This window comes from Heloderma suspectum, chromosome 2, assembly GCF_057233095.1.
Source record: "Heloderma suspectum isolate Gila_16-S chromosome 2, 16-S_ref, whole genome shotgun sequence".
Taxonomy (NCBI): Eukaryota; Metazoa; Chordata; class Lepidosauria; order Squamata; family Helodermatidae; genus Heloderma; species Heloderma suspectum.
In genome coordinates this window covers 242,021,108-242,047,507 of record NC_139459.1, presented here as the reverse complement: position 1 = coordinate 242,047,507, position 26,400 = coordinate 242,021,108, and the positions used below count along the sequence as shown (strand labels likewise).

The 26,400-nt window shown below is 41.6% G+C and overlaps 1 protein-coding gene across 1 annotated transcript in view; it reads right to left on the bottom strand.

The window, feature by feature from the left end:
• The window catches only part of TENM2 (teneurin transmembrane protein 2), a 1,208,485-nt gene that overhangs the window by 61,085 nt on the left and 1,121,000 nt on the right, over positions 1-26,400 (bottom strand). The window contains exons 14-16 of the mRNA XM_084838625.1: positions 14,378-14,588; positions 3,521-3,640; positions 547-808 (exon numbers count right to left, since the gene is read on the bottom strand). Coding sequence (XP_084694751.1) covers positions 547-808; positions 3,521-3,640; positions 14,378-14,588 — 593 coding nt within the window. The remainder of the gene's footprint in view (positions 1-546; positions 809-3,520; positions 3,641-14,377; positions 14,589-26,400) is intronic.

Genomic DNA, 26,400 nt, shown 5'->3' with positions numbered 1-26,400 from the left:
GAACGCTATTAGATACATGTGTAATGCTTATGCCTGTCTTTATTGAAGTGATGAAGACTCTGCACTGCAGTACTTTTGTACCAAATTCTATACAGCAGTGTAATGTCAGACATGTCCATGAAGAATGTCTACAGAAGTATTCCAGTTAGAGGCTCACTTTTTCAAGTCCAAACAATGAACATTAAAGGTTTTCCCATCACAGTGGGTGATTTACACTTTATGCAGCAGCAGCAATTGCTGAATTTACACTGCTCTTTCTTGCAATGAAAACATCAACCGTGAAGGGGAGATGGATGTCTCCAAGCACTTTCAGAGACATATGCCAGTGAGCCCTCAGCTGACACATTCTGTATATCCCTGAGTGTTTGGACATGCCCATCTCCACTTAACATGTTGGGCATTCTGCACAGGAAACACAAATGTAAACGTGGCAAAAATAGCTGCTACCATAAGATATGAATTAGCCCAGTACAAAGGATTGTGATAGGGCACTAGTTGGCAAATAAGAGCAGCCAACTACTTGCAACATTTGTTTTACATTCGTACCTGGGTCTCTGGAACAACGGGGTTTCGACCAGGAGCATCACTGAAGAATGTGGAAAGTGGTGATGAAATTATAACAGGATCAGGCCTGATAAAACCACTTAAGTCACAGCTGGGAATGGAGTTCTCTTCAGTCTTCATTGCAAGTGTATCCATGGCATAGAAGCTGTTCCATGGCAGCCATACAGTCCTCTCTTGGCTCATGAATGGGGCTCGTTCAAAGTGTAGAGTTAGAGATGCTCCTCCGTTTGCAATCAAGTCAAACCTAGAAATTATTCACATCATCAATAATTCTAGAATGATTCAAAGGAACAGACAATGAAATGTAAGGATCGTAATGAATAAACTGCAGAATAAGTCACACCTGTTGGTGGTTATTGCTAACTCCATATGATTCGTATGTTATGTTGTATTTTATTGATTAACTTGCCACACTGTGACATTTTACAACTCTATATTATACTGTGAGATGGTGACCCAGTTCTCACATAACCATAATCCATTGTTGTCAGGGGCACATTGTTGTCAGGGGCACATTGTTGTCAGGGGCACAGTCACTTCATGACTGTTTACCACTTCTGCTTTATTTCCTTATTACAAAACAACCCAAGAACACTCCGTTCCTGGGTTGATTGCTGTGACATCTGAACCTGGAAGTCTGGGTTGTTGTCCCTCAACAACCCAGAGTGCTAAGTGTGGACAACACAGTAAACCAACTATGAACGGGATGTTTCTGGGTTGTTTTGTAATCAGGAAACAAAGTGGTAAGAGCGAGTGGTCGCAAGGCAGCCCCCTCATTCCCGTGTGGCCCCAACTAACCTTGTGTTATTTAACCCATGGTTAGTTGTTACATGCAAACCAGGTTTGTCCACTGACATTGTGTACTGAATTACAGAGGCAGATACAACATGGCAACCATAAATTATGGATACATATTATACATAGATCATGAAGCCATGTCTTTACTATATGGAATCTCCTTTTCATCTAGGAACATTAGGGTTGTATCCAATGGGTTGTATCCAAGGTTAGTCTAACTTAAGACCATTCATTTCAATGGGTCTACTCTAAGTAAGAGTGACACTGGATACAAACCCTAGGAACTGCAGTTAAAGTAGTGCTCTCAATTAAATAATTCTCAGTATCCTCACAAAAATGAAATTCACAGGGTTCCTTGTGGAAACTGTGAAAGTAAAACAATGTTTTTAAATGGTTTTAATTAGTTGGACAGACATGGCTTTAAGGGGGTACAAAGAATGACATCTACAAAATATGATCAGATTCAGAGTTAACTAGAGCTTTGTGATTTAATCCTAGCAACAACAGAACTACCCTTTCATTAGAAAGGTTGTGGCAGATGGCATAGATAGAACAATGGTAGCAATTTGCATTAGTGCTCTCTCTGCTGGATCTCTTTCAAAAATGAAGAGAATGATTCTTTTCAGAATTTTAAAACACAAAACATTTTCTCTAAAGACCCTGGAAAATCTGTGGCTTTCAAATAGAAAAAGATGGGCTTTCCTAAGGAGATGGGGACATCTGCTAGAGAAAGGCTCAAGCTCTTCCCAGTATTTGCCACAATTGGGCAAAGAGACTGCGTACATCTTGTCTACAATCACTTCAACCAGAAAGCATTACTACATGCCACCCTTGTTTGGATAGGCAGTTATAAGAAACAATGGATACAACACACTAGTTTCTAACAAGATTTTTGTTCCTCTTGGGTTCCTTCCTTAAGGATCTTAAAAGAATCTGTTAAATTATATGGCTCTTATCTTTCTTTTTTGAATTCTGATCTCATGATCACAGGGCGGAGAGCCGTAGTGTGCCCTAATAGACAGTCCCTTTCTTCCCAAGTACAAATAGAAAAGCCCAAACACTTGTTTTCTTGATTCAGGGAGGTATGTTAATACAAACTTCCATTGTGAACATGAGCTGCTGTTAACAGTCCTTGAAAAAACAATGCAAATGTGTTCATGAAATATGGTGAGGTACTAAATAACAAACTGCTTTCAACATGGAGCACATTATGCATCACCCTTGATAAACTATGTAAAGGTATTCATGGAATATGGTAAAGCAGTGAATGGCAGGTGGTTTGGACAAATTCAATATTATTAAGTAAAAGTATGATGGAACACTGCAACATACCAAAGCCCTGAAACACCATTATAACCGCGAAACTTTTTCTACAGAAATCCTTGAAATCCTAGTGCTATAGCTATGCAACAGACACCTGAAGCTTGCCCCCAGCCACGGTACTGTTTCTGATCAGTGATTCCCATTTAAACTACTTTTCTGAACTATGCATTCACATATAGTGCTGCAAATAGTAATAATACATTTTTTCACACAGATATTATTTTACTGCCATATCCAATAAATTAGGTAAAGCATGACACATTGTAGTTTTGTTTGGGCTGAACTTGTGTGCATTTCAAATCAGATGATAAATAGGGAAACAGGACTCACTTCTTCACACAGCAGGGAATTGTGTGACTATATTCAATTATACTCTTTTGATTATGCTCTGCCCTCAAGAAAGATAAAGATAGTGGATTTTCAAAAAGGGAAGGGGCAGATGGGAACTTTTAAGAAAACACAGTGCTTTATAATGACTTTCTCCCCACCCCCCTTTAGATGAGCGTTAGCCTGCCTTGCATTTCAAAATTAAATATTTCTAGTCTCAGCTGGATATTGCTGTAGTCCACAAATGTTTTTAAAGATACAGTAGAGTTTCTGTGAAAAGAAGCCCAACTGCTAACACATTATTTTCAAAAGTCAGCCCTTTCATATTTACTTTCAGTTTGTATTCAAAATGCCATATGAAAAATTACTTTTGTGCTTCCTTGATCACTCTTTAGCCCAGTAGGAATTCCATGCATGATACCACATGGTTTCACTAGATAGCACCATCTGTTAATCTGCACAGATATTACATACTAAATAGGTCCTGAATGAAGTAAGTAGACCTTACGTGCCATCCTGGCGAGTGATGGTGTAGCCGTACTTTGGATACTTGACAAATGACACGTTGACTCCAACGAGTGGAGTTCCATCTGCAGTCACCACTTGTCCTCTTATAAGGGATACAAGACTAGGAAAGAAATGCAGTAAAATGTCAGCTCTGAAATAATGCTTTGGGGATCAGGAATACTATTTGAGATGTGTTTGTTCCAGCATAAATGCACATTCACTCTCGACTTAAAAGTAATGCTTCTTGTCAAAAACCATAGAAACTCAGCAAACACAGCATCATGATTCCAGTTCAAATCTCTGCAGGTCTCCTGGGCTCATGTAGATCTCCACATGACCAGGGGCTTTCCCTGTTCTCTTCAATTCCATGGAACAGCCTACAATTGGGCAGGGATGTATTTACATAGAGGCCACCCTGAGTTCGATCACTGAGATATTATTTTGGGTTTCATACCATTTCCATTCAGGAAAACATAGTATTCTGGGTTTATGGGAAGGCCACAAGCCTTTTCTTATGTACATTTGCACATAAATGAACACACCAGGAGCTCATCTCAGCCTTGAAAGAATGATTTAACTTCTGTGATTTCTATTGATTATTGTAAAGTAAAATTAGCTGGATTTTTAAAGTTAACTTCACTGGCTCCATATTTTTGAGGCCTGAAATGCCACCTCGGAATCAGTCTGGGCTGGTTTGCACTATTGCACGGTGGTTAACAAGTCACAGTCACATGTTAACCACTCTGCACATGCTGGTTGCTTGCAGACCGATTTATATAATTACCTTCACCAGTCGCAGCTTATCATGATGTCCGAACCCAGCAAGTGTGGGTGTTTGGGGTGGTTAACAAACCACCCAGAACCCTTGGGCTATTTGAACGTGTGTATGTGTATTTCACTTCCTCTGTTAATTGGTGTCACCCAGCAGGAGAACCCTCCAAATCTGCTGCCCCACCATCCTGGTAGTTAATGCTAATCCAGTTTGGAACTGCCTCCTTCCAGTGATACCTAATGTGAAGTGTTATAATAGACTAATAGTTAACAGTGCTTAATTCAGTTTCCTGTAAAACAGAGATTAGAATGATGTTATAATTTTGGACTGGCTGTCACAACACTGGTTGATACAAAAACATAGAAAGTCCCACATCCAAAAATGAATTTGTCCCTCCCTCATTATGACAGACTAAGTTTTATCTATTAAAAGTAGGGCTGGGCTGAAATATTTCGCTTAGATATTTTCATTACCAGGGGTGGGGTAATACTGCCCCCCCCCCGACTGGATTACTCTTCAGAAAGAAGCAAAATCAAAGAACATTTTGGTGGGTATGGGCTTACCATAAAGACGTGTTAGCCAAGGGGTTCGCTCTCTCTCTCTCTCTCTCTCACAATAACAAAAAAGCTTTGCTACCACTTCAAGCAGCAGTGTGCTGCCCTCAGCAGCACTGTCATTAAAGACAAATTGCCGCATGAGAATGATACTACATCATGATGAACCATCTTTTCCAGGGGCATATGGGGAGGGGGAGATGGCTGCCCCATTGGCCTCCACTGACACAGCCTCCCAAGGCTTGCATGCACTCAAGGGTCCTGACTTTTGGGGGGCAGGGGGACAGCAGAGCTTCATCTGAGCTTCAAAATCCATATGCTATGGGGCCTAGGGGGCTCCTGTTTGAAAAAGCAGAAGCTGTAGAGCAATAAAGCTAGTCACAGAGTTCTCTGGATTGTGGCCTTTGTCCATGCTTCCTCTATAACCCACCACAGGCATAAAATTCAGCTCACTAACATCTATGGTCTTTCAAAGAGCTATGAGGTTTGTTATTGTTCAGTCGTTCAGTCGTGTCCGACTCTTCGTGACCCCATGGACCATAGCACGCCAGGCCTTCCTGTCCTGCACTCTCTCCCGGAGCGTGCTCAAGTTCATATTCATTGCATCGGTGATGCTATCTAGCCATCTCATCCTCTGCCGTCCCCTTCTCCTTTTGCCTTCAGTCTTTCCCAGCATCAGGGTCTTTTCCAGAGAGTTTTCTCTTCGCATTAGGTGGCCAAAATATTTCAGCTTCAGCTTCAGTATCTGAACTTCCAATGAGCACTCAGGGTTGATTTCCTTTAGAATGGACTGATTTGACCTCCTTGCAGTCCAGGGGACTCGTAAGAGTCTTCTCCAGCACCACAGTTCGAAAGCATCGATTCTTCGGCGCTCAGCCTTCCTTATAGTCCAGCTCTCACAGCCATACATTACTACTGGGAAAACCATAGCTTTGATTATACGGACCTTTGTCGGCAAGGTGATATCTCTGCTTCTTACTATGCTGTCTAGGTTTGCCATAGCTTTCCCCCCAAGGAGCAAGCGTCTTTTAATTTCATGGCTACAGTCACCGTCTGCAGTGATCTTGGAGCCCAAGAAAGTAAAATCTGTCACTGCTTCCATTTCTTCCCCTTCTATATGCCAGGAAGTGATAGGGCCAGATGCCATGATCTTAGTTTTCTTAATGTTGAGTTTCAAACCAGCTTTTGCACTCTCCTCTTTCACCCTCAACAAGAGGCTCTTGAGATCCTCTTCGCTTTCTGCTATTGGGGTGGTATCGTCTGCATATCGGAGGTTGTTGATAATTCTCCCAGCAATCTTAATTCCGACCTCTGATTCATCCAACCCGGCATTTCTCATGATGTATCTGCATAAGTTAAATAAGCAGGGTGACAATATGCAGCCTTGTCGTACTCTTTTCCCAATTTGGAACCACTCAGTTGTTCCATGTCTGGTTCTTACTGTTGCTTCTTGACCCTCGTACAGGTTTCTCAGGAGACAGGTAAGGTGGTCTGGTACTCCCAACACTTTAAGAATTTGCCACAGTTTGTTGTGATCCACACAATGAAAGGCTTTAGCGTAGTCAATGAAGCAGAAATAGACATTTTTCTGGAATTCTCTTGCTTTCTCCATGATGCAGCGAATGTTGGCGATTTGATCTCTAGTTCCTCTGCCTCTTCGAAACCCAGCTTGTACTTCCGGTAGTTCTCGGTTCGCATACTGCTGAAGCCTAGCTTGTAGGATTTTGAGCATCACCTTGCTGGCATGTGAAATGAGCGCAATTGTGCGGTAGTTTGAACACTCTTTGGCGTTGCCCTTCTTTGGAATTGGAATGTAAACTGACCTTTTCCAGTCTTGCGGCCATTGTTGAGTGTTCCAAATGTGTTGGCATATTGAATGCAGCACTTTAACAGCATCATGTTTTAGGATTTTAAATAGCTCAGCTGGAATACTGTCATCTCCGCTAGCTTTGTTGTTACTAATGCTTCCTAAGGCCCACTTGACTTCACTCTCGAGGATGTCCGGCTCAAGTTCAGTGACCGCACTATCATGGCTATGAGGGACATTCAGATCTTTCCTGTATAGTTCTTCTGTGTATTCTTGCCACCTCTTCTTACTCTCATCTACTTCTGTTAGGTCCCTGCCTTCTTTGTCCTTTATCATGCCCTTCTTTGCACAAAACGTTCCCTTGAGAGCTTCGATTTTCTTGAAGAGATCTCTAGTCTTTTCCATTCTGTTGTTTTCCTCGATTTCTTTGCATTGTTCATTTAAGAAGGCCTTCTTGTCTCTCCTTCCTATTCTCTGGCACTCTGCATTCAGTTGGATATATCTTCCCCTTTCTCCCTTACTTTTCTCTTCCCTTCTTTCCTCAGCTACTTGTAAAGCCTCATCAGACAGCCACTTGGCTTTCTTGCATTTCTTTTTCTTTGGGATGGATTGAGTTGCTGCCTCCTGAACAATGTTACGGACCTCCGTCCATAGTTCCTCAGGCACTCTGTCTGTCAGGTCTAATCTCTGAAATCTATTCCTCACCTCCACTGTATATTCATCAGGGATATGATTTAGGTCATACCTGAATGGTTTAGTGGTTTTCCCTACATTCTTCAATTTAAGCCGAAATTTTGCAACAAGAAGCTCATGATCTGAGCCACAGTCAGCTCCAGGTCTTGTTTTGACTGACTGTATGGAGCTTCTCCATCTTTGGCTACAAAGTACATAATCAATCTGATTTCGATATTGACCATCTGGTGATGTCCATGTGTAGAGTCGTCTCTTGTGCTGTTGGAAAAGAGTGTTTGCTATGATCAGCTTGTTCTCTTGGCAAAACTCTATTAGCTTTTGTCCTGCTTCATTTTGTACACCAAGGCCATGCCTGCCTGTTATCCCGGTGATTTCTTGACTTCCTACTTTAGCATTCCAATCCCCTATGATGAAGAGGACATATTTTTTTGGTGTTAGTTCGAGAAGGTGTTGTAGGTCTTCATAGAACTGATCAACCTCAGCTTCTTCGGCCTCAGTGGTTGGGGCACAGACTTGAATTACTGTGATGTTGAATGGTTTGCCTTGGATTCGTACTGAGATCATTCTATCATTTTTGAGATTGTACCCCAGTACTGCTTTTCCCACCCTTTTGTTGACTAGGAGTGCTACTCCATTTCTTCTAAGGGATCCTTGCCCACAATAGTAGATACGATGGTCACCTGAATTAAATTTGCCCATGCCTGTCCATTTTAGTTCGCTGATTCCCAAGATGTCGATGTTCAATCTTGCCATCTCATGTTTGACCACCTCCAGCTTACCTTGATTCATTGATCTGACATTCCAGGTTCCTAAACAATATTGTTCTTTACAGCATCGGATTTTCTTTTCACCACCAGACACATCCACAGCTGAGTGTCCTTTCGGCTTTGGCCCAGCCGCTTCATTCTTTCTGGCGCTACTTGGAAATACCCTCTGCTCTTCCCCAGTAGTATATTGGACACCTTCCAACCTGAGGGGCTCATCTTCCGGCGTCATCTCTTTTAGCCTTGTGATACGTTCCATGGGGTTTTCTTGGCAAGAATACTGGAGTGGGTTGCCATTTCCTTCTCCAGTGGACCACATTTTGTCAGAACTCTCTGCCATGACCTGTCCGTCTTGGGTGGCCCTGCACGGCATAGCTTATGGCTTCACTGAGTTACGCAAGCCCCTTCGCCACAACAAGGCAGTGATCCATAAAGGGGGCTATGAGGTTTACAATCCACTTAATTTTGTCATCATATTTGTGAAATTTTAGAAGGACAAATCCCTGCCCTCAGGCTCACTATCTTAAATTGATTGACACAATGAAATAGTAAGAGAATTACCAGGGGAGAGTGAAAGAGTGTGGGTCCTTGTTCATGTATTGCCAAGAATGTAACTAAATGTGATATACACAAAACATATATACCAAGGCAAGTTCCCATGTGGAAACTAGATTTATTTTCTCCCCACAATCACATATGAAGGCACAAAACCACATGCAAACGTGCTAGTTTGAACAAGGTGTAACAGAGATAAATGGTTGTCATTTCTTTGATTACAGACACACTTTTTTCTGCCACTATAATCACAGGAATCTCTTCTGTCTCCATGCAGATATGTATCTGCATATACAAACATTGGAGTAAATAATGGAAGTTGCAAGTGTGAACTGGCCATTAGTATCTGCAGTGCCTGTGTCCCCCCACAGAGAATCAATGCAAGGAAAAATCAGTTTCTGAGCTGACCATAAACTGGCAAGTTTGCACTGCCAGATCTTGGCAAAGTTACAAATTCTTCACTTCTATAATTCCTGGACTGAATTTCAGTTCAATTAAACTGACATCATCCCCGCTCCATTTTCAGTGTCCAGATGAATAGGGGTAGGTATACTACACCTCAGTTGATGAAGATCTCATTGCATGTCTCACTGTGTATGTGAGTACATGTATACCTGGGCACAAGTTGCTAGGAAAACAACTGTCATGCTGAGGTTTGAGCCAGAATAAATACTGAGGCTATTAGGTTTTATGAGGGCCTAATGGGTGGGAGGATCTTAAACATTCAGACTTCTTAAGTGTCCTTATAAGTATCCTCCCCAGGGCTGGCCCAAGAGATTCTGCTGCCTCAGGCAAAGGACAAGATGGTGCCTCCTCCCATTCCATGTACAAAAGCTGCCTGGACTGGCAGATGAATCTGTCTTGAACACTAATGTTGGGACAATGTTCTCCACTGAATTTGAAGGCAGCAGGCTAACTTAGGGGGTACAGAGTAGACTGCCATGCACACAGTTCTTTCCTTGAACACCTCGCTGCTGCCTCCAAGCATTTGTCACCTGAGGTGATTGCCTCACCCTGCCTAATTGTAGGGTTGGCCTACAACTTTTTAAGGGGCTTTGCTGTAGTTCCACTGTGACCCCAGCTACTAATGTAAGAAAACAGAGTCTGTAAAAGGGCAAATTTTTTCCTTCTGGGATCTCTTTCGAACAGATACTGCAGCCACAAGGTCATGAACACACATCGGAGACTAATATAGATGGGCACACACACTACATTATCACAAGTGTCAACAATTTTTGCATCAAAGCTGCACTCTATATTTCACACTCCTTACCACTCCCAAGGACTTGCAGGGCTAACAATAGCCACAGAGCCTCCTATTCTAAAAAAAAAAAAAAAGCATTGAACATAGCATGCATGTGCTAGAAGTACCCCTGCAAATGCAAAAGGCAGCAGCAGAATGTTTGTGTAGCAGTAGATACACACAAAAAAGCTGCTGGTATTAATCATGGTAATAATAAAAAGGATCTTCTAAGTGCCTCATAAAGGTATGAAATGACAATCTTGGGCTAGCTTTCAGTTATAGCAAGATCGTGAACATGGATCCTTCAGGTTAAGCAGTCACTGACTTAGTGTGTAATCCTATGCATGTTTAAACAGAAAAAAGTCCTACAACTCCCAACATTCCCCAGCCAGCCATGCTAACTCAGGAATGCTAGGAGGTGCAGGATTTTTTTCTGTCTAAATATGCACAGGACTAAGTCCTTAGTAAGCTGTTATCTTGGCTACCCATAGAATCCCATACACAGAATTTTTCCCACCAGGACTATTTAGAGGATCAATATTCTCCTAAGGCAGATCTATGTAAAGAGCCTCAACTTCAGTTCTCTTTGGATTGATTTGATAGCAACCAAACCCTTTAGCTTCAGTAGAGTGTGGATCAAAGACTTCAGCATATGTTCATACTCCTACAGATAAAGGTACCGGTGAACCACTAGAAGAAATACTGTACTGGCTAACTACATAAAATAAATTTGATATGGTTGATGAAGAAGGAAAGGATGCCTACCTAAAGAAAATCAGGTAAGTAACCTCTAATTGTTTACCCAAACATCCTAAAATCAGTTTTTACCCAACATCCTAAAATCACTTTTTACTGGACAACTAGCCATGTGACCTGGAAGATTCAGCATTTAATATTTCAAAGAAGGAACAGTATAAAACAGTGGATGGCTACCAGGTTCCAGAGCTGGAGTCCTCTTTTTGTTGTTATTTTGTTGCCTTTTAATAAAGGAGATACTGCCTTAATACTTAAGCTAGATTTGGGAGACTGACAGCGCAATTTATGCAGGGTAACTCATTAAGTTCAATGAGACTTACATGCAGCCTGAAGGATGGCCAAATCCATTTTGAGACATCTCTGGGGCCACATTCCAGTGGTGAGAGGGGCCAAAGAAAAAGGGGTGGGGACAAAACAAAAAACAAAAACACCAGCCTATTGTAGCTTAAAGGCTCTTAGAGGATCAATAGTCTCCTAAGGCAGATCTATGTAAAGAGCCTCAACTTCAGTTATCTTTGGATTGATTTGATAGCAACCAAACCCTTTCGCTTCAGTAGAGTGTGGATCAAAGCAGTAACTCAGCCAGTAACTCAGCCTTAGGAAAGGCATTTCAACCTTTTAGAATGGGAAAAAAACTGTACAAAAGTTGGGAAACCACCAAATGATTGATGGCTGGGGGCAGGGGCGTTGCTAGGTTCTTAAAAGATCGGGGGCACAGGCCCATCACACAAATTTGCATCTATCTATCTATCTATCTATCTATCTATCTATCTATCCATCCATCCATCCTAATAATATATCCAAGTCTGAATGCACCTCTAATATATAGATATGTATGTGTGTGTGGTGTCTGCATGTGGTGTGCTTGCGTGTGTGTACAGATTGCATACATACATAGGAAGTGTGCACTGACCCCCCACCCACTTCAACTCAGACCCCGATTCAGCATTTTGGAAAACATCTCGCTTCTGCTCAGGCCAATTTGTAGTTGGACCATTTCAGCTCAGCACCAAACCTGAGTCAAGGTTTGGGAAAATGAGTCTTTATGCTTCCTGTTGACTACCATTGGAAATTAAAAAAAAACACCCTGTAACTTTTTTCTCTTGGCCAGAACTAGAAGATGATATCAGCAGGCATAGTAGCCCCCTAGAAGAGGATTACACCTGCCGAATGTCAGAAAAATAGGTGCAGGGTTTATACTTTGATTTTCTTTTAAAGGGAACTGCCAATAACATTTTTATTACTTGGAAGAATTGGATACACATTTCAGGATTCATTGCCCCATTAGAGGAGATCATGTCTCCAAATTTCAGAATGATAGCCACAAGGATTTTTGTGCAAGGGTGGCTTTGACATTTTGAGGTCTCCAAAAGAAAACATACTAATCTCCTTATTTTCCTTGTGGACCATTGTTCTGAAAATTACAGACAGCCTAGAGTTGTCCCTAAGTAAGAACCGTCAAGGTTTCAGAAGGATAGGTGCAGCAGTTCATATGGAGGGGGAGTTCTCCAGTTTGGGGGAGGAAGTGATTTGCTTTCCCTTCGCCCCTTCCCCAATAGTTTTTTGTGTAAATTTGTATGAAAATGCATAGGTCATTAGAGGTGTCTCCCAGGTAAGAAGCCTGCAAAGTGTCTGAAGGATATACATACATGCAAATTTAGAATGACTAGAATTTATTTACATTTCACCAATATTAGCAGCGGATAACATGGGTGGGAAGGTGCTATTGCACTCATGTTCTACTTGTGGGTTTCCCATGGGCATCTGACTGGCCACTGTGTGAATAGAATGCTGGACTAGATGGACCTTGGTCTGATGCAGCACGGCTCTTCTCACGTTCTTAAATAGAGAGTGCCTCTCAGCATATGCAGAATGCTTTTCTTTCACCACTGAGCACTTATAATCTCCCCCTACCAATTCTATTCCTCTCCATGCAACCATCCCTCCTCATCCTACCATCCTCCAGCAACTCTTCATAAAATCAGATGTCTAGTTTTGTGCAACTCCTCTCTACCTCCTCCTTGTTATGCACAAGCTTTCATTGTATCTTTCTTCCCATAACTTCACTTGTGCCAAGACTTTACCAGGATTCAGCTAATGAGTCTGTTTTCAAAACTAGGGCTCAGTTATGGAGAAACTCTGAGCATGTACTAAGTGCCTTTCCCTCACCATTGAAGCTAGAGTTCATGCAAAACAAAACAAAACAAAACAAAACACCCAAACCCACAAATGACAAAACATGCATAGGACTGAGCTGAAAGGGTAGTCAATTCATTAGGTGGAATTGGGTAGGCACTGTATTAAGCCTGCAATACCATGCTTACAACCCAAGACTTCTTTCTGAGTAAATATCCAGAACATCAAGATGCAAACGTCCCTGCAAAAGTAACTCGTGCTGGAATCCTATGCACACTTTCCTGAAGGTAAGCCTCATTAAACATAATGGGGCTTCTGAGTACGCATACATAGGATTGCATAAATGAGCAGTATTTATCTCCCCTCCACTTAAAAAAGAAACCAAAACCTCCTATTTTTATAGGCTAGCCTATCGCAGGAAAAACCACGGACACAAATGGCGTAGTGGCTGACATCTGCGTCCATAAAGCCCTTAGTTTAAGCTAAATGCAGCCATTTATGGTTGCACTGAGGTTAATCTAAGAGCTTTACGGCCACAAATGGTGTAGTGGTCGCCATTTACATCCAGATTCCTTCCTCCTCAACGATACGGCACGGAAAGGGCGGCCTTATCACTGGCTATACAGAGCCGGCTGCAGAGAAGAGCCGGCTTCAAAGCAGATTCCGGGGGGAGGGGGGCAGAGTTGAGTGCCCCGTTCTGCCGTGGACTCTGGAAGCCAGATTCCTTTGAATCCAGCCTCATTGGGGTCTGCGGTGGATTTCTCTGACATCCCTAGTTACTTGGTACTAAGAGCTTTAAGCTAAAAGACACTGGCATTTTTGGCCCCATCTCTTTTGTGTTTGGCCTCGCCCATCTCTGGAATGTGGCCTCCAAGAGCTTCTCTGAAAAGGCATTCCACCCTTGGGCTGAAAGAGGTTTAACACCCCAATCTATGAGATATGAAGAAGTTTATATAAAAATCTGTTTGATATAGGCTGCAACGTTTAGTCAATTAATCGTTAAGATTTTAAAACATTTTGATTAAGATGTTCCAGTTAGCAGGCAGCAGATTAAAATAAACAAATGTTAATTATTTTTAATACAAGAACTTTAAAAAATACAGGAGGTGTTTTGTTATACACAGCATTAATGCAACCAGGGAAAGAACAATCTCTCAGCTTAAAAGAGGGATTAAATAAATAAAAATCTCTTATCCCATTATCCCAACATTTTGTTTTCATATTTGCATGTGGTATAAAACAGAGGTTTGTGCCATTTGAAAGGCAGAGCACAGCCAGCTCTGTCAGCACATTTTCTTGTCAGGAATTTGGGATTACTTTTGTTGCTCCACCCCACCCCACCCCACCAGCATGCATGAAATCCAGTGCTAGCCTTTCCCCATATGGACCTACGATGCAAAGCCAGCATCCTGACAGAAAGACAGCATTAAAAATCATGAGAAAAAAATCCAGAATGAGATTTTACCCTGAGATGGAGAATAAAATCACTACTGAAAGCAGCATTCCAGGTTAAACCATTATTAAAACCTCTGCCAGAAGTACTTCTATGGCTTTATAAACCTGTATTTTGGCTGTTACCTGCTGTTGAAGGGATTTTCCCCTGGGATTATATGAGTGCTGTCTTTCCCCACTAACAGTTTGATTCGATCATAGAATGACTTTACAGTTGGTGAACCAGAGTGACTTTGTTGTATAATGTCTAGGGGATCACGTGAGCCACGGCAGAGAAGGCTATTCTGACAAGTCGACTGGAGGCAGCAGTCTGGATCAAGGCAGTCAACGAGGCCATCTGAAAGGAAGAAGAACACAGAGACTATTTTCTTCCAGTTACTTAGTCTGGACTCTTCCCAATGTTTTCACTGAGCATTTCAACTGGTTGTAGCACACTGTTATTTCCTTACAATGCAAAAATAAGACTCACAGATATTAGTATATTTAGTCCATAACAGCTATAAAATGTCCCGACACTTCCTTACTTCCTACATGGCCTCTACCTTGATGTCCTAGACTGCCTCTACCACTGCCTTTAAGTTCAACCAGGAACATCCTCTCAAGTACACTATATATGCAAGTCCACAAGGGCATGTGCAGAATGGTTTTCGGTTGCTGCCTCTCACCTGGAGATCTGCTGAACCCCAGACTATGCACCTCATTCATTCATTCATTCATTCATTCATTCATTTGATTTGTGCCCCACTTTTCAACAAAATTTGGCACTCAAGGTGGCTTACAATCACTGATAAAAACAACCATAAGCAAATACATTAAAACACAATGAAAAACAATGAAAAACACAAGAACAACAAAGACGACAACAGACCAAAAACAGCACCCAACCCAACAGACCCACTTATAGGTCAAAGGCCCACTTGAATAAAGCAGTCTTTGCCTGCTGGTGGAAGGACAGCAGAGAGGGAGCAAACCTAGCCTCCCTCAGTAGGGAGTTTCACAGCTAGGGAGTGGCCACTGAGAAGGTCTCCTTTCGTGTTGCCACCAAGTGCACCTCTGAAGGCCATGGTCTTGAAAGAAGGGCCTCTCCCATAGAGCTTAAGACCAGGGCAGGCTCATATAGCAGAAGGCAGTCTTTCAGGTAGCCTGGTCCAAGATGTTGTATGCAAACTGATTTCTGGTGGCTGTTCAGTGACAAGACAGAACAATTAACAAATTGTTACCTGCCCCAAGCCATTGTGATGGGGTAGGTTATATGACCAATAAATGAAGAATATTGTGCTTGATGTTTTAGGAGCTATATTACACAGTTTTACAATATCGCCATTATCAAAGCACCATCCATCCACTATAATGCTAGCTCTCATTTAAAAATGAAACAGCTAGGGGTAGCACTACCCCTGTTTTCACTCCACATACTCAAGTTACATAAGTTCCTTTCTTTTTTGAGCTGTAGATTTCGTTTTCTTTCAAGGTCAGTGCCTTGTTCACATGATGCCCATTCATCCTGAAGCCCTTTTCTATCATGGAGGTTGGGTCTTTTCCCCCTTTGCAGTCCATTTTACCATTACCTGCTTTATATAATCAAGGTGTGAATATAACTGGGGTCTGATAACAACACAAGGTAGTTTTTCTGTTAAAAAGCTTGAACGCTTTTTCCTCGGTATCCTTTCAGGCCTTGTGTTACCTCTACCACTGCAGACTCAACACTGTCCTCTGTTTTTAGTTTGCTCAGTGTCTTTGTTCAGGCAGCTGTGAGTGAAGAGAATCCCATCAATACAGTAAGGCATCCAAAAGGCAAGAAACAGGATAGAAATTACTCCTTTCTACAAATTTATATTTACCTGCTCAAACTGTTGAATATTTTTTTGCTATGCCTGTTATTGGGGTGAGCATATGTTATGCCTATAATGACCTCATCAAGCCACATGATTATTGGCTGCACTGGCTGAACACTTTTGACGACACCATGAACTTTAAATTGGCACACCAATCTCCCAGTGGCCTGTCAGTCATGAGAATAACATCTTCATGCCAGCGAGCCCCCTTGGATATAGTCTGACATTGCAATCTTCAGTAAATTACCCTGTCACTGCCAATCTTACAGTTATCTCGCAAACAATCAAGGAGGCAATCAAACTGTACTGAGGTGCCAGTTCAGGACCTACGGGGGCTAGAAATGTCTCCATTCCATACCAGTGAGAAACCTGAATATTACTGCTTGGATACTGAATGGAAATACACGCACATAAGAAGAGGGCACTATAGGTTTCATTGTTAAGACTTTCAGAAAGGAGCCACATCAAAAATTGTAACTGCTTTCCTCTCCTGCTCCACTCTCATGCTTATTTGTGTTTATTAACTTATATCACTTACATGTTTTAGAAACACAAAGGACGCTTTCTATTCAAGCACAGTCAAATACCCGTTGTTCTGCAACTGTGTCACAATAGGTGACAGGACACATTACAAGAGAGCTCCAAAGAACATATGAAGTATACTTGGAGAAAAGATTCCCAAAGTGAAAAGAGACAAAGAAGGCTCAGTTCTCTCTGACTTTCTGAAAAATGCAGTTGCCAGCAGGGAAGTATATTCAGTAGTACAACCCTAAACATACTTACTAGGGAGAAAACCCCACTGAACCCAGTGGGAATTTCTTCCAAGCAAACATGCATCTGATAGCTCTGTAAATGACAGTTCAACAGACAATTTAATACTGCAGAACTTTCTAGAGTGCTCACAGTCACACCAACGATTTAAACACACATCAGTATCTGATATTGTACACATTGATAGTATTGCTGTAATGATTCTAGGCAATGAGACTGAAGTAATATTTGCTAGTGCAAGTAGCTAACACTTGTTTCACTGAACTCTTCAGTGCATAATAAGTCATATAAAGCTATCTCCAAGCTTAAGTAATATACCTTTGGACACCATCCTATGCAAGTGTAGACAGAACAAGAGCTACAATTCCCAGCATGCCCCATCTTGCATGGGTGTTGTAGGGGGTTTTCTGTCTAAATATGCATAGGATTGCACCCTATGTTGTTTTGCTTAAGAGATTAAGAGCACATTTAGCTTTTCTCATTTTCCATTAAAAGGATTTCTGGGAATTTTGAAAGCTCACATTCTAACAAACAAGCTGGCCTATTAAATGAAACCTGCTAAAAAAAACCCTTACCTACTTTATTTAGAATGCATAATTTTATGAACAGAATTTAGATATGTGGTGCCCAACTTAACTAATACTGGTAAACTGAAGTACCCTTGAAATGATACGATGTACAAATATACATTTAAAACAGATATTTAAAAACGGAAAAATATAATAATAGGCTAATAGGTTTTCTTCTATTATGTGTGCACATGCATATACACACAGCACCTCATGCAGCCTTCACTGCATGGAGAGAGTTACATCAAGTCCAGAATACGAGGGAATGAATCACAAGCAATATCTTTAGATCATCCCATGTTTAAAATCTTTGTCTGGAAGGTATTTATATTCTGCATGTTAAAAAGTGGTTTTGCAGGAAGATAATCTGTCAAATTGCAATAATAAATAATGCTGAAAGAAAGTGAGAATTATGAAGGACTATATCTGCTTTACAACTCAGCTCAACCCAGCTATTCCAGATGGCTAACTCAACTAAACTCAGTGTGAGTGATGATGACCCCAGGATGAACTATAGCTGAAAGTTCATACTGGTATTTCCACTAAACCAGGGGATATTTATTTATTTATTTGTTTGCTTTAAAATATTTTATACCACCTGTCATGCACAACATATCCAGACAGTGTACAATAACAAAATCACACTATAAATACTCATTAACTGAAACAATCAGCTATACAGTATAATCAGCAGGCCATGAATTAAAATCCTAACAGCAGAGATGAATAAAGAAGTTTTCAACCTGCACCTAAACTGCAGCAGAGTTGGCACATGTGTGTTGTTGTTTTTTTTTCCTAGGGGGAGGGTATTACAGAGAGTGGGCTCCACCACTGCAGTCACTTAGGCCTCCAGCGACACTGATGGTTCTGTGAGCGCCCCCAGGCAATGTACCTGCTCCTTCAGAGAGAGTGCAACCCTGTCCAGAACATAAAATGTACTCTAATTCTCAGACTCAGAAACTGCCCACCCATAGGATCTCTGCCTTACAAGGATTCCGTCTCAATTTATTCAGTACCCCCAACCAGCCTATCACAGCATTCAGACACTCTGCTAGTAACTGTACGGCCTCTCATGATTCAGATGTAACAAAGAAATATAATTGACCTACTGATGACCGACTACACTCCAAATCTCCTGATGACCACTCCCAGTAGCTCCATAGAGATGTTGAATAGCATTAGGGACCAGATGGTACCATGTGGCATTTCCTGGAACAATGGCCAGGGCCCCCAAAAAAGTTATCCAAAGGTATCCACCGCAACTGGCTCTGCAAGTATGAGTGGAACCACTGTAAAATGGTGCCGCCCTACAGCCAACTTACAGAGATGGTCCAGTAGGATACCATGGTGAATGGTATCAAAAGCGATTGAAGGATCAAGCAATAGTAAAAGGGTTGCACTCCCCCTGTCCTTTTCCCAATACAGGTCATCCAACAGGATGACTAAGGCTGATTTTGTTCCAAAACTAGGTGTGAACTCAAAGTGAAATAGGTCCAGAAAAAGTAGTTCCTTCCAAGACTTTCTGGAGCTGGCCTTTCAACATTCTGTACTTTCCCTGAAAAGAAGCAACTGGGCAATAGTTGTTCAATACGTCTGGGTCCACAGCAGTTTTTTTCGGGAGTGGCCACAAGCACCGTGTCCAAGTCCTCAGGCCACAAAACTGGAACACATGGGGCATTAGTCACTTCATTCAAATTTGTCTGAAATCTGGCATTTAAGTCTTTTTAGATTGTAAGCGTGCGGGCAGGGACTGTCTTCTTTGTTCACTGATTGTAAGCCGCTCCAGGAGCCTTTTTTGGTAGAGGAGTGGGATAAAAATACAATCAACCAACCAACCAATCAATCAATCAAGCCAGCATAGAGGTGAACAATTTTATCCGCAAAGTGGTTGGCAAACTTATCACAGCTGATCGCCAAAGATTCAGACACCCCAATCACCAGGACAGATGTTAACAACCCCTGAACCATACAGAACAATTCTGCTGTGTGGCTACTTGAGGATGCAATAGAGACAGTGAAGTATGCTTTTTCTCCCATCATAACCATGTAATGGGAAGAATTATATGCTTTAGCACATGCTCAGTTGCCTTCATGCCAAATTATCATCTGGTCTGTTTCATCACCTGCAGCTCTCCTGAATACCAGAGACAGAATGGGCTCTGCAAGGCTGGAGAGGGCACTCAGGAGCAATTGTGTCCGTGGCCTGCCTCATCTCACCATTCCAAAATGAGACCAGGGTCTCAACAGGACCAACAACTCTATCCACCATAAAATCTCCCAGGGCATTCAGTAATCTATCAGTAATCTATCAGATGCCCTTAGTCTCTGGGGCAGGCCATCCTAATTGGCTCCCCATCCCTGCAGGGTGGAGCTGATGCTGTATGCTCAAATCTAACCATGTCTGACCATGACAGTGGGTTGACTCAAACCCCTTCTATCTTTAAACCATCCCTCTCACACCTAGGGGCAAAAATCATGGTTAGGAGATTGGGAGTGTGCCATGGATTTAGACTGTCCCTCCCGCCCCCAAACAAATTTCCCTCCCCTTCCCTTCAGCACTAGTTTAATTAATGCTAACTATGTTTTCCATTCTTTTGTTGTTTATTCGTTCAGTCGCTTCCGACTCTTCGTGACTTCATGGACCAGCCCACGCCAGAGCTTCCTGTCGGCCGTCGCCACCCCCAGTTCCCCCAAGGTCGAGTCCGTCACCTCCAGAATATCATCCATCCATCTGGCCCTTGGTCGGCCCCTCTTCCTTTTGCCTTCCACTTTCCCTAGCATCAGCATCTTCTCCAGGGTATCCTGTCTTCTCATGATGTGGCCAAAGTACTTCAGTTTTGCCTTTAATATCCTTCCCTCAAGTGAGCAGTCTGGCTTTATTTCCTGGAGTATGGACTGGTTTGATCTTCTTGCAGTCCAAGGCACTCTCAGAATTTTCCTCCAGCACCACAGTTCAAAAGCATCTATCTTCCTTCGCTCAGCCTTCCTTATGGTCCAGCTCTCGCAGCCACAGGTTACTACGGGGAATACCGTTGCTTTAACTCTGCAGACCTTTGCTGTCAGTGTGATGTCTCTGCTCTTAACTATTTTATCAAGATTTGTCATTGCTGTCCTCCCAAGAAGTAAACGTCTTCTGATTTCCTGGCTGCAGTCAGCATCTGCAGTAATCTTTGCGCCTAGGAAGACAAAGTCTGTCACTGCCTCCACGTTTTCTCCCTCTATTTGCCAGTTATCAATCAAGCTGGTTGCCATAATCTTGGTTTTTTTGAGGTTTAACTGCAAGCCAGCTTTTGCACTTTCTTCTTTCACCTTCGTCATGAGGTTCCTCAGCTCCTCCTCACTTTCAGCCATCAAAGTGGTATCATCTGCATATCTGAGATTGTTAATGTTTCTTCCAGCAATTTTAACTCCAACCTTGGCTTCATCAAGCCCAGCACGTCGCATGATGTGTTCTGCGTACAGGTTGAATAGGTAGGGTGAGAGTATACAACCCTGCTGTACTCCTTTCCCAATCTTAAACCAGTCCGTTGATCCGTGGTCTGTTCTTACCGTTGCTACTTGGTCGGTATACAGATCCCTCAGGAGGCAGACAAGATGACTTGGTATCCCCATACCACCAAGAACTTGCCACAGTTTGTTATGATCCACACAGTCAAAGGCTTTAGAATAGTCAATAAAACAGAAATAAATGTTTTTCTGAAACTCCCTGGCTTTCTCCAGTATCCAGCGGATATTGACAATTTGGTCTCTAGTTCCTCTGCCTTTTCTAAACCCAGCTTGTACATCTGGCAATTCTCGTTCCATGAATTGCTGGAGTCTACCTTGCAAGATCTTGAGCATTACCTTACTGACCTGTGAAATAAGTGCCACTGTTCAATAGTTTGAACATTCTTTGGTGCTTCCCTTTTTTGGTATGGGGATATAAGTTGATTTTTTCCAATCTGGTGGCCATTCTTGTGTTTTCCAAATTTGCTGGCTTATGGCATGCATCACCTTGACAGCATCATCTTGCAAGATTTTAAACGGTTCAGCTGGGATACTGTCATCTCCTGCTGCCTTGTTATTAGCAATGCTTCTTAAGGCCCATTCAACCTACTCTTCAGGATGTCTGGCTCTAGCTCACTGACCACACCGTGTCAAAATCTATCCCTGATATTATTATCCTTCCTATACAGATCTTCAGTATATTCTTGCCACCTTTTCTTGATCTCTTCTGCTTCTGTTAGGTCCTTGCCATCTTTGTTTTTGAGCATACCCATTTTTGCCTGGAATTTACCTCCAATGTTTCTAATTTTCTGGAAGAGGTCTCTTGTCCTTTCTATTCTATTATCTTCTTCCGCTTCCGCGCATTGCTTGTTTAAAAATAATTCTTTATCTCTTCTGGCTAACCTCTGGAATTTTGCATTTAATTGGGCATATCTCCCTCTATCACTGTTGCCTTTTGCTTTCCTTCTTTCTTGGGCTGCTTCCAGTGTCTCAGCAGACACCATCTTGCCTTCTTGGTTTTCTTTTTTGTTGTTGTTGCTGCCAACTGAACAATGTTGCGAACTTCTGTCCATAGTTCTTCTGGGACCCTATCTACTAAATCTAGTCCCTTCAATCTATTCTTCACCTCCACTGCATATTCATTAGGAATATTTGTGAGCTCATATCTAACTGATCTGTGGGTCTTCCCTATTCTCTTTAGTCTGATTCTAAATCGTGCAATAAGAAGTTTGTGATCTGAACTACAGTCAGCTCCAGGTCTTGTTTTTACCAACTGCATAGATGTCCGCCACCTTTGGCTACAAAGGATGTAATCAATCTGATTTCGGTGTTGACCGTCTGGTGAAGTCCATATATAAAGTCGTCTCTTAGGTTGTTGGAATAGAGTGTTTGTTATGCACAGTGAGTTGTCTTGGCAAAATTCTATCAGCCTATGTCCTGCTTCATTTTGTTCTCCCAGACCATGCTTGCCTGTAATTCCAGGTGTCGTTTGACTACCCACCTTAGCATTCCAGTCTCCTGTAATGAAAATAACATCTTTGTTTGGCGTAGTATCCAGTAGGTGCTGCAGATCCTCATAGAACTGATCTACTTCTGCTTCTTCAGCATCTGTGGTTGGGGCATATATTTGGATCACTGTGATGTTAAATGGCTTACCCTGAATTCGAATTGAGATCATTCTATCATTTTTTGGATTGTATCCAAGCACTGCTTTAGCCACTTTATTATTAATCATGAAGGCTAATCCATTTCTTCTGTGGTCCTCTTGTCCACAGTAGTAGATCTGGTGGTCATTTGATATGAAGTGGCCCATTCCAGTCCATTTCAGTTCACTGACACCCAAAATGTCTATATTTAATCTTGACATCTCCCCAGTAACCACATCCAATTTGCCCTGGCTCATAGATCTTACATTCCAGGTTCCTATGGTGTGTTGATCTTTACAACATCGGATTCGTCGTTCACCACCAGCACCATCGGCTGCTAGCCGTCCTTTCAGCTTTGAGTTAGCTGCATCATCACATCTGGGGCTAGTTGAACTTATCCTCTGTTCCTCCCCAGTAGCATTTTGACCATCTTCCGACCTGGAAGTCCCATCTTCCGATGGTATACTGACATATCTCTGGTTGTACTGATCCATTTAGTTTTCATGGCAAGAATACTGGGGTGGATTGCTGTTTCCTTCCCCAGGGATCGTATTTAGTCTGACCTCTTTGCCATGACCTTTCCGTCTTGGGTGTCCCTTCACCGTTTAGCTCATGATGCCATTGAGGTGCTCAAGCTCCAGCACCACAACAAGGTAACAATCTCCTTTGCTGAAGTTTCCATTCTTAACCAAAGTTAAAAATCCCAATTAACTTCCTTCCCAAGCAATGAAGTGTTCAGTCGGTGGTCATAAATCAGCAACATTGGTTCTGGACTGGTAAAAGTATCTTTTCCTGATCTTCTTTCAGCAGTTAAATATATGGGAAGGCTAACTTCAAAGCTCCTTGCCCACTGGCTGAATCATAAATTTGCAAGTGCATCTAAGGTCCAAGCCCCCAAGGCAATTCTGCCAACAAATTGTGTGTCGCATTTAAAACATGCAATAGTAAGAAGTTATTAATGTTCCACTAACCAACAAATTAAATGGTCCTATTTCTGTTGAACACTGCAAAGTGTAGATAACAAGAACATGAAGCATACTGCCACTTACACTAACTGAATATTTTACCACCCTGTGTAACTGAGAATATACCTTGCATCGAATTAACAGGTATGATTCTAAAACTGCAAATATTACTTTTTGTAGCATGTTATTATAAATTTACTACTGGCTCTAGTTGAAGAAAATAAAACATCTTCCTTATGCATTTAATGCCAGTTTTTCTGATGTAGAGTTAGGAAAAAATACTCAACGTTCTCTTAGTAAAAAAGAACTATTACATTCAGTTGAATGAGGTTCATACCATCAGTATTTCATAGTTAGTACTATGGAAAGGATGTGTAGATGTTCAAACAGTTCCTTCTCCTCTCGCTATATTTATTATTTTATTAAAACACAGAATTTATAAATTACGTATAGAAATTATTAACATAGGCCATACTCCATCCCAGAGTTATTCTGCACCTCATATTATCCTAGATTACAAAGTGTTTCATGATCCTTATTCCATTTGTTCTCTTAAAAACTCTCTGAAGGAGGTAACTTTTATTGCCTTTTTATGTTGGGAGAAGACTGAGAGTAACTTACCCAGGTTACCCAGAGCCTTCATAGCTGAGCTACAATTTGAATCTAAGCCAACCTATATATGTCCATCACTCTGCTGGATCAATTGCACTAACATAAGGAAAAACAATGAATAGTCTTGTGGTACCTAACAAATGTATTATGGCATAATATGTCAATAAAACTAGATTAGACAGTAACATGACAGTTCACTTCATTAGGTGAGTCAAGAAAGAAATGGCCATTTTTGCATGGCCTCTGTCCCTGTTGAATTTGCTGTGGCAGCGGTGGCAAAAAAGGTGGTGATTCTGCTTGCAAACAAGGAGCATGCTTCCTAGGTATCCTGTTTCCAAGCAAAATCACTGCTTTTTTTGCTCTCTGTAGGCCAGATGATGTCATCACCCTGGCCATTTTGCCAGATTAGGGCTGAAGGGTCTGCACCCCTGCTTTAGCTGCTCCTGCTTGCAGGCACTTCTGTGTTATCTATCAATAGGCCAGAATTCTCAACTATTCTGGCTTACAATTCTGTGTCAACACAGCCTATATTTCAGGAGCGAGGGATTAAGAACAATGGGAAGCAATCAACATACTTTAAAAGGTATTGTATTATCCTCTTTTCCCCCTTTGGAACAACCTTTTAGACATTTTTTTTTAGATTAATTAAGAAATTCAGTACTAGTGTGGAATTATTTTTTTATAGAAACTTCTGGGCAATACAACTTGGTGCAAAGTATTAAAACTTCTATTTGGTAGTGTGTCATTAATTCTAATAGTTACATGTACCACAATAAATACCTGTTTGCTGTTTAATCGTGCCAAATGTTTGTAGGTCCTATTCAGCCCATCTAATAAGCCTTTGTTTAAATTAGTAGGATGCATAGAAATACGTGCATTTCCCTCATTAGTCTTGGTAAGCCAGGCAAGGAATAATAAGCACTTTCAATATAAATGGATCAAGATTAAATTACAGACTGTTAAGGGATAACTTGATGGGATAACTTGATGGCTGTTGTTCAGTATGATATGATGGAGTACAGCAAGGGAATGTCAGTTCTCCCCTGCCTCCTCATTGCATGGAATGTTTTGTCTTGTAAAGATGTGAGCATAGCTGGCATCGACAGACATAAGCAGCTCTTTCAGTCAAAAGAGAACAGTGTCTTACCTGCAGCTGCCTGTTACACAAAACACAGCTGAGGAGGCAATTGTTTAAATGTAGCAATGGACAGTTCAGTCTGTTTCTGAACTGTGTCAGTTTCATATGTGTTCATGCATAAATCCATTCTGTCTCATTTCCTCATAAATCTGTAATTTAAAAAACAAACTAATGCATGAACATTCACATTGTTTGTGTGTTTTCCCCCCTCAAAAAAGCAGTTTGTCTGCATTTTATCCCAAATGCACATTTTATGCATTAAAACTAAAATGTGCATTTTAATACAGATTTTAGTTTGTCTTTTAAAGCTGGGAACTCTATCACAAAGTTTAGAGAGGTGTACAAATTGAAGGATAGCTCTGTTCTGATCCACACAGTAGTTTGGGAAGCGCAAATCAGGTTGGTTGTATTAAAAATGTGGAATGAATGAAATCTTCAAGCATTCCTACTTTAAGTGTCTTATTTTATTTCTCCTGAATACTGTTACCTTCATAATTTCATTATTGTACTTTTCCCCTCTTCTTTTTGAGAAGCAAAAGCTGAGAGTATTTCAACCCCTGGTTATGAAAAAAATCAATAAAAAGCTTACAAACAGCTATGGGTGCCCAGTACCAACCTTCTCAAATACTAACACTAGTCCTGCTGCATTGGTGTCTTCTGTAGTAGCTTATCCAGCTGAAACCCTTTTCAGGTGTCCTAAAGTCATATAGACAGAGCCAGGGACATATGCTCCGTCCCCTCCCTTCCCTGCCCGACTTCCCCGTATCAACAGGGAAGGTCTGCAGAGGAAATGTAACTGTGTTTAAGTGAACGCAATTACAAATCTCTACAGTACCACAAACCCTGATAAGACAGGGTTCCCAATCACGTGGAGCTTCCTAACTGTGTTGACTTGGATGTGCCTACACTTTCCCTGCAAAAAGTGTAGGCACCTCAACACAGGGAGGTCAGGAGTGGAGCAGGCAGGGCCAGAGCACACGTCTCCCCCCCGCCCCTGATTTTATAACCGAACACCTGAATAGGGCATGAGTCATTGCCAGAATCAATCAAGTTAATGTCAGTAACTGTCTTGTGAAGACAGAAAGTATAAAAGCTTTGTTGCAAAGAACAGGATATTTTCTTTAAGT